Source organism: Polyodon spathula, chromosome 4 (assembly GCF_017654505.1).
Source record: "Polyodon spathula isolate WHYD16114869_AA chromosome 4, ASM1765450v1, whole genome shotgun sequence".
NCBI classification, from domain to species: domain Eukaryota; kingdom Metazoa; phylum Chordata; class Actinopteri; order Acipenseriformes; family Polyodontidae; genus Polyodon; species Polyodon spathula.
Window position 1 is genome coordinate 74,491,847 of NC_054537.1, and position 8,902 is coordinate 74,500,748.

At 34.5% G+C, this 8,902-nt stretch overlaps 1 protein-coding gene across 1 annotated transcript; it reads right to left on the reverse strand.

Annotated features, from left to right (window-relative positions):
* Nucleotides 1–780: 780 nt before the first annotated feature.
* LOC121313865 (galanin receptor type 1-like) lies at nucleotides 781–8,311 on the reverse strand. The gene is made up of 3 exons (XM_041246646.1): nucleotides 7,649–8,311; nucleotides 5,613–5,678; nucleotides 781–1,399 (listed from the first exon to the last, which is right to left on the reverse strand). The coding sequence occupies exons 1-3, from the start codon at nucleotides 8,306–8,308 to the stop codon at nucleotides 1,082–1,084; spliced, it is 1,044 nt and encodes a 347-aa protein (XP_041102580.1). The 5' UTR covers nucleotides 8,309–8,311; the 3' UTR covers nucleotides 781–1,081.
* Between the last annotated feature and the right edge of the window lie 591 nt (nucleotides 8,312–8,902).

Here is an 8,902-nt window from a genome sequence, read left to right on the forward strand (position 1 = left end):
TTTGATGGACAACGTCACCTGTGTCTTCTGCCAGTTCTTTTGTCAATTCAACGTGTGTCCTTTTTCTATTCCTTAAGGATAGTATTTTCAAGTATTGCTCATCCTTGTTACACAACTTTTTTGGGTCTTTCAGTCCTGCATTTGTCAATTACAGATAATGTTTCTCTGTACTTGCTGATCCTTTGGATACCACACCTTGAAAATAGAGTGATGCAATCTATTTCACTCAATGTTTTTCCTTCTTTATGCTAGTCAAGGTTGTTATAACAGTAGAAAACACTAGTGGAGGCTTTGAGTACATTGTTGAAGCTCACAATGCATCAGAGTAGAAAAATGCAACAGTCTAAGACTTTTGCACAGCAGTGTATATATCCATTGTGTAGGCGCCCATCACATATCTGCCCTAACCGTTTATCTGAGAGTTGACAGGTTGAGTTTGTGAGTGAGAGGAGAGGAATGAGAGCTACTGTTCACTAAAAGTTAAATGAATAATAAATACAGCAGTTACCTACTGCTTTGAACCGTAACTGTCTGTCTCATTATATCCTGGAAACCCTATATATATGTTTAGTAAATAACACTCTTGGTCACAAAACTGACACCGGTTCACTATATCTTAATTCAAATTTGGGTTGATCTCATTTTGATTTGTCACAGCTTCAAGATAACTTTTCATGACACAAATCAGAGGATATCTTTGCCATCTTTGTAATCAAATCACCATTTATGGTATGCTAATAATTAAATGAACAGAGGAAGTCAACATGGGGTTTTGTCCTGTTGCAATAACATTCAGGATACTAGCTGATGTCATGAATGTCTTGCTGGCACTTAAATAATTCAAACTGTGTTCTTGTGTTTAGGAGTCTCTATGATAAGCATGTTCTTCTCACCCCATCAGTTGTTGAAGACTTAAAAACAACTGAATCAAGCCTTTCATTTTCTTGTTTGAGATCACCCCAGTGTTTAGAATGCTGCATTTTATATAGTAATGAAAATGTTTTGCTGGAAATATCCTAAAAGTCTTTTCTTCTATAGGCTTTGACATTAAGCAGAAAACAAAAAACCTCCATGAATGTTGTCACACATTGGTACAGTTAGTGGAAGGGGGGGTTTCCACCTTATTTCTTATTTCTTTGACATTATTTAGAGGAGAGGTACTGCTGATCTGGCACTTAAACACTTGTTTATAAGCCTTTCTGAAATTCTCGGACAGGAATGCATATATAATAGGATTGACAGAGGAATTACTATAGGCGAGGCAGTGTGCTGCTATTCTCAACACAAACGAGGCTTGATTGAGAGGAAATGAGCCAAACTCTACCCAAAGATAGACCACATGATGTGGCAGCCAAGAGATGCAGAAAACTACGACCACCACCAGTACAGTTTGAGCAGTCTGTAAAGAAAAATAATATGATAAAGCTTATTGAACCATTACATTCCTGGTTATGACATACTGAAATCTGCAGTGTCCCACAAACATGTTCAGTTTTACATTGTAATATAATGCCTTGCTTTCTATTTATTCAATCTGATATTCAACATAGTGTGGACCCCCTTCCCTTTCAACATGTTTAACAAAATAATGGAGATCAATAAGAATAATTTTTCTGTTTTGCAACAATATGTGATAATGGAAAATCTTCAAGCTCTTTTATAGCCTCAGAAGCAAATTAAAAAGGGGGTCACTTAATGGTGACAAATGTTTCCCAACTGTTTAATGACTGATAACATTTAACACTTGCTGATATTGTAATCATTAGCCACTACAACAAACACCTTTAACGTGTTTTAAAACCAAGGGAGACTACTCATCATAATCAAACAATACATATTCACTCAAGGCCAATGGTCCTGTTCGTTGCATATTATATTTTCTTTAAAATAAACCAGTAATAGTAAACAAAGTGGAAGAAACATGGGATGCTAACAATAAACACTTAGTTTGTAAATACAACTATTTTGTCATGAGATGCAAGAGCGACGTGGTGTGTAAAGGCTCTGAAAGATCTTTAAAATGGAAAACATCTTCTAAGCACACAAGCATCTAAGTAGCTGTTGAATGTTGTAAGACAGCCGCATTTTCTCAGTTGGTAGTTCTGCAAATAGTTTTAATTATGTTGAAGGTGTCTTTTATTAGGAAACCTGTTGGTTCTCACAGCAAAATAAAATAAATAAAAAATAGTGAAACTCTGCTTAGATTTTAATATACAAAAAAAAGCTATAATATTGATTTTTGCTTTAAATGTAGGAGTGAAACAAAATGTATTTTCATTATTCATTGGCAACTTGAATCTAGATAAGCTTTTGTTTTACATACTGCTCTGCACTGAAGCTTTTCTATTAAGATACACATTTGAGCTTACAGTTGATAATTTGCCCTTCCATTAAATAATTCTAAATAAAATGTACTGTAACAAGGATTACTGTTGTGTTGATTCAATTGTATTCTATAAAAGACAAGTATTACCATTTTAAATCCATAATGCATTTTATTTCCTTGAATTGTATTGTGTATTTTTTTAAAACAAAAATTGTAAAAGCACTACTGTACCATACTATTTACCTGTATTTACACTGTACACCTATAAATTACAGTTTGCAGAAGTCATGTAAAATAATGTACATTGCTAATGACAGTACCAAGCACTGTAACTGGTTTTCTTAATTTAAGTGTGACAATAATGAAGCAGAAGTAAGTTGTTTTTACTTGTATTCAAATATAAATACAATCTATGAGATAACACTTTGGTACAGTGAAAAAAATATAAATTTTGGACAGATAAAAACATTGGTTTGGTTTTAAACAGTAAAAGGGACAGGTACGCTATTTGCGTACCTTTGTAATATGATAATAACTTTGTTTACCTGCTTTTTTTGAAGGGTTTATAACAAACTTGTCTGTGGCCTGAATTGAGCAGCATTCGATTTTTAATTGAGGCGGGGCTGTGATAAGATGTCACATTTAATGTAAGTTAAAATAAAATAAACTTATTGATAACCATACAGCAAAGCAAAATAGCATAGCACGGTCATTAGAAAACATAACAGACAGTCTGTTATAATGATTCAGTTCAATGGAGTGGTGAGTGGTATGTACTGTGTACTTAGCACATATGATTTAGGGGTGTACGAATATGCGAGTAATCAAGTATTCTAAATAAAATTACTACTCAAACGCTTTGATCAACTTTCGAATCATTTCTAAAACAAATGGAAAAATGTGCAAACTTGGCATGGTATTTTTGAGAGAGGAGGAAATTAAAAGTGAACAGCCACTACAATTGTCACCTCTCTGATAACATCATGTAACAATTATTTATTTTTTATTTTTTTGTTCCTGGGTAGTAAGTGTTATTTCCTAATTGCTTATGCCTCAAAAGTATAGAAAATGGCTATTATTCCCCACAAACTTTGCTTTTGTGACCAGGACAGTGATATTTCAAAATATCACTATTTCCAATGGGAAAACGGGCAAATGTGTGTCTTTTCGTTCACATAAAGTCAGAAAAAAACAACATATGAATCCAAATTAACACGTATTTATACTAAAGTAATACAAAAATGACTACAAAAGATTTAGAAGTGAGTAGTTTTTCGAGATTTACGATTATACTGTATTTACTGTATAAAAAAATAAAATAAAAGTGTTTTTTTTTTTTGTTTGTTTTGTTAAAAAGTTAACTTGAAATTGGCTTTTGACTGCAAACTACCCGAGCGATGTTAAGCCTTTGTTGTTTGAGTTCTGCTGTTATTGGCCTCTTACTGATATCAGTTTGGTTCTGGAATCAGACTTTTTTAAAAATGATTATTATATTCTGGAATCAGCAAGTATGGGTACAGTACATCTCTTTTTTATTATGTACTGTATTATAGCATATATGTTAGTGAGGAGACATTTTGTTGAGTGTTCGTTTTGTGTATTTTATATGAGTAGTCAAAGGGTGTTAAAAATGCAGTTGAAAGTTTTATAAAGTCCTTTTTATAAAGTTCTGCGTGTTATAGCTAAAACCCCTCTGCTGTGTATTCTTATTTCTCACTTCTAGTTTATATCATTGTTAACATTAAATACATGAGATGTCTTAAAAGTTTCTCCGCTGTTACTGTTGATCTCTTTATCTGAGTCCCTATGTGTGGTTGCTTTTAATACGTTCTAAGGACCTGTCAGTGTTGAGTAATTAGAGGTTGAGTATCCGGGTATTCTAAATTATTATTCTTCGTATATTCGAATATCTTATTATTCGAAATTCCCACAGGTACAGTTCACCTCAAATGTGTCTTTTTGACTTTTTGATATCCCTTCTGCATACAAGTGATCCTTAACTGTAACTTTTCCCTTTATTCCAACTTGGATGTTTTTGTATATGTGAAAAGTTGATCAGATATACAGTTTTACAGTCAACAGTCATATATCCTGACTGCATACATCACCATGATATGGAACAGACTCAAGTAGAGAGCACATCCGTTCAGATACAGTAGCTGTCACTAGGTTAACCATCACCTTAACTTGCATTACTGGGCAAATAACTGAATATAGACTGCATATTACCAATTGGAGACTAGTTGTTTCTTTTGTTGTTTTTTTTTTTTTTTTCACAGAAAAATAAATATGATGGCACAATAAAGAAACTGTATGAAACGCTTTGTGACAAGTAACAAATGTATTCCAGTGGCAAAAATAGCAAAAAAAAAAAAAAAAAAAAAACCTTTCACACTCTATAAGCATACTTGCTCCATTCAAGCAACACAAGGAGAGCTATGTATCACTGGCAGGCTAATAAGCACATTCCAGTTGTTTGCAGTCAGTGTAAATATCTGCTGCAGACTATCCCTATAAATTGTTATATTTATGGGATTTTTTTGTTTGTTTGTTTGTTTGTTTGTTTTTTAACTACAGGAGAGCTTGAAGATATTCATAACCTCTTACTGCTGCAAGTAGAAGTTGGAGCATGATCAGTCAGCTAAAAGAAAGATCGTGTCAGGCAGATAACGGTATATCTATAAAGACAGAGGGTTTAACTATAAAAGAAGATGTTATGTATTATAACAGCACTAAGCTGAATATGATTGTGGAACACTACTTGTTAAATGTCAAAGTCTGTGCTTTGCACCGTATTAACATTAAAATGTGTAACATAGGAAACATACATTACCTCATCTATACAATAATAATAATAATAATAATAATAATAATAATAATAATAATAAATAATAATAATAATAATAATAATAATAACATTCTGATATCACATTTAAAAAAAAAAAACATAGTTTATCTGGTATAATGTATAGTAAATATTTATATTTAGGTTTTAATATCCTTTGCTCTATATACAGTAAATGAAAGACAATACTCCTTTCAATCTTGATTTTTTTCAGGAACATATCAAATCCCTATGGATTAATGCCATTTTGTCACCTTAAACTATGTTTTTATGTAAATCATTTCCACACAAACCCACATTACTGTTTGTAGGTCTTATTTATGTATACAATAATAATAATAATAATAATAATAAATAATAATAATAATAATAATAATAATAATAATAATAATAACGAAAATTCAATAAGGGATGTGTTAATACAAAAAATAACATGTTTACCTTCTTTTTGGACTCCTCTGATTTCTTAGACATGTTTCTTAACTTTTTGTGCAAGTGATTTAAAACCTATAAGAATGGTAAAAATGAATTTATTTGGCAGTGGTCACACACATACACACACACACACACACACACACACACACACACACACACACACACACACAAGATAATATATGTCATAATAAAATCTTAATTATAGTAAACCGAAGCAACATATTTAATTTTACCCAGTAACAGCTGTCATTTTAACTTGAAAACATTAACAGCAGCCTATTGGAAACACTAACTATAAGTTGATTAATACATTAAATAATACATAATCAAAGTAGGCCTCGGTATAACCTTTTAGGTGCTCAGTGACACCGAAGAATCTCTGAGAGCATATAATTTAGGTCCAGATCAGTCAGACAAAACAGATAACACCGTGTAACAATTTTTTTTTTTTTTTGGTTCCTGGGTAGTAAGTGTTGTTTCCTAATTGCTTATGCCTCAAAAGTACAGAAAATGGCTATTATTCCCCACAAACTTTGCTTTTGTGACCAGGACAGTGATATTTTTAAATTTACCTATTTTCCAGAACATTCCAGATAGATTCAGAGCTGAGTAAACTTGGAGAAACTTCTAGAACTTTCTAGAACTTTCCATTAATATAAATAGTAGTATAAATACAGGGGCCTTAAGCCTACCGGTTCAGTTTAGTTCCAGCTGCCTAAGTGGATACATATCTGCATTTTTCTGAGATGGCATCAAGAGGCTGCAATGGTGGCATTCCTGATGGGTCTCCAAGGCGGTTTTACCAAGTTTCCCTGCTATCTTTGCCTTTGGGACAGCAGGGACACCAAGGCGCACTACCACAGGCGGGACTGGCCACAGTGGACCGAGTTCTCTGTGGGGAGGAACAACGTCAAGTGGGAGCCACTGGTGGACCCCCGGAAGGTGCTGATGCCACCACTGCACATCAAATTGGGCCTTATGAAACAATTTGTCAGAGCTCTAGATAAGGAGTCGGCAGCCTTCAAGTACCTTCAAGACTTCTTCCCTAAGCTGTCTGAGGCAAAGGTCAAAGCCGGTGTCTTCACCGGACCACAGATAAAGAAGATCCTGGAGTGCAATGAATTCCCCAAGAAGCTCACTAGTAAGGAGAAAGCGGCTTGGAACAGCTTTGCTGCAGTGGTTCGGGGCTTCCTGGGCAATCATAAGGCCGAAAAATATGTGGAGCTGGTTGAGACTCTGGTGAAGAACTACGGCACAATGGGCTGTAGGATGTCCCTCAAAGACCATATCCCTGATGCTCATCTTGATAAATTCAAGGAGAACATGGGAGCGTACTCGGAGGAGCAAGGCGAGCGCTTCCACCAGAATATACTGGACTTTGAACGCCGCTACCAAGGACAGTATAACGAGAACATGATGGGAGACTACATTTGGGGGCTGACTCGTGAAAGTGATTTACAGTATAATCGTAAATCTCGCAAAACTACTCACTTCTAAATCTTTTGTAGTAATTTTTGTATTACTTTAGTATAAATACATGTTAATTTGGATTCATATGCTGTTTTTTTCTGACTTTATGTGAACGAAAAGACACACATTTGCCCGTTTTCCCATTGGAAATAGGTAAACTTCAAAATATCACTGTCCTGGTCACAAAAGCAAAGTCTGTGGGGAATACTAGCCATTTTCTATACTTTTGAGGCATAAGCAATTAGGAAATAACACTTACTACCCAGGAACAAAAATTGTGTTACATAGTGTAATTTATATTTATATTAGACATGTTTTATGATATTTTAATTCAGTTTACAAAAAAAAAAAAAAAAAACACAAATTAAACTGGATAATTTATGCGTAATTGATTTTTTGTATAGAACTGCAAGCCATTAACTAACACTGTTTTTGTTACAACCAAATGCATGTAAGAATCACAACAAAACAAGCACTGGTATCTGTAGTGGCTGCAATGGTAAATATGTATTCATATTTGGTAATGTATGCTAAGTAAACGAGCGCAAATAAACAACACATAACCGACTTACCTTAGCATAACAGAAAGAGATCAAAACCAGCGGCAGCACATAGCCAAACACAAATGTGCACACCACATAGATTTTTTTGCTCTTCAAGTCCGGCCAGACGTCCCAACAATATGTGCTGTTTCCTCCTCTTTTTACGATGCTCTGGTGGTAAGCCACTGGCGCAGCCATGGCAAGCGACATGATCCAAATTGCAATCACCCCAATTAAAGCATGCCGTGCCACCCTAATAGAAGATGCCTTTCTGGAGTGCACAATAGCGATGTAGCGGTCCACAGACATGGCAGAGAGTGTGAAAATACTGACCAACATGGATACTGTAAAGAAGTAGTGGATGAACTTGCAGATGAACGCTCCTAACACCCATGTTGGCAGCATGTAGACTGTGGATTGGAAAGGGATGCAAAACAGAAGGTAAGAGAGATCGGCGATGCTGAGGTTCAGGATAAAAATGTTAGTGGTACTGCGAGGTTTACCGGGGTTGTTTCTAGCTAGGACCGTTATGACCATTGAGTTACCAACGGCTCCCAGAGTAAAAATGAGTCCGAATATCAGAAGTGTAATAAAGTTATCAGTGCCGATTCCGAACAAAGGTTTATGGGTAACATCTGTTCTGTTTAAATCTTGAAGTCCTTCACTTTGGTTATTTGTAGCCTGTTCCATTACTTCAGATATTGGAAACAAAGATCAGTCCTTGAAATGTTAATCTTTCTAAATTAATTTAGATAACAACCAGGTCTTATTGTTTTTCTTTATGTTCTGACTATCATAATTATCATGGTTAATACTTTATATGCCACATGTTCATGTAAAAAACTATAACAATATATATATATATATATATATATATATATATATATATTTAAACATGTTTCTCTTTACTTGATGGGTCTGAGATAGCCATTCTGCTTATTTGCAACAGACTAAAACCGAATGGATTATGATAATTGCATAGCTTTTTAGCGCCGCTCGAAAAAATACATATATATATGCACCATTTTGCACATCTTACTATTTCGTTATTTTCTTTTGTATCAGAATTCAATCACTTATCTTCTTTTCCCTCTGATTCGTGCCGCGATGGTCTGTTACCTTTAGTCATTGCATGCGCCTTTTTTTTTTTTTTTTTTTTTTTGCTCTCCCAAGTCAGTCAGTTTTAATGAACTTCACCTGATGCTTCGCTCCCTTTAGTCTGCTCCAGTTTGAGTTTCTCTCTATTCTGCTACTCTTCTAACAATACTATTGGGCGTAGGCTGT

Coding starts and splice junctions, on each gene's coding strand:
- LOC121313865 (XM_041246646.1), bottom strand. CDS start 8,308: ATGGAACAGGCTACAAATAACCAAAGTGAAGGACTTCAAGATTTAAAC. Junction 5,679..7,648: donor TCTCTTTCTGTTATGCTAAG/GTAAGTCGGTTA, acceptor CCATTCTTATAG/GTTTTAAATCACTTGCACAA. Junction 1,400..5,612: donor CAGAGGAGTCCAAAAAGAAG/GTAAACATGTTA, acceptor TTTTCTTTACAG/ACTGCTCAAACTGTACTGGT.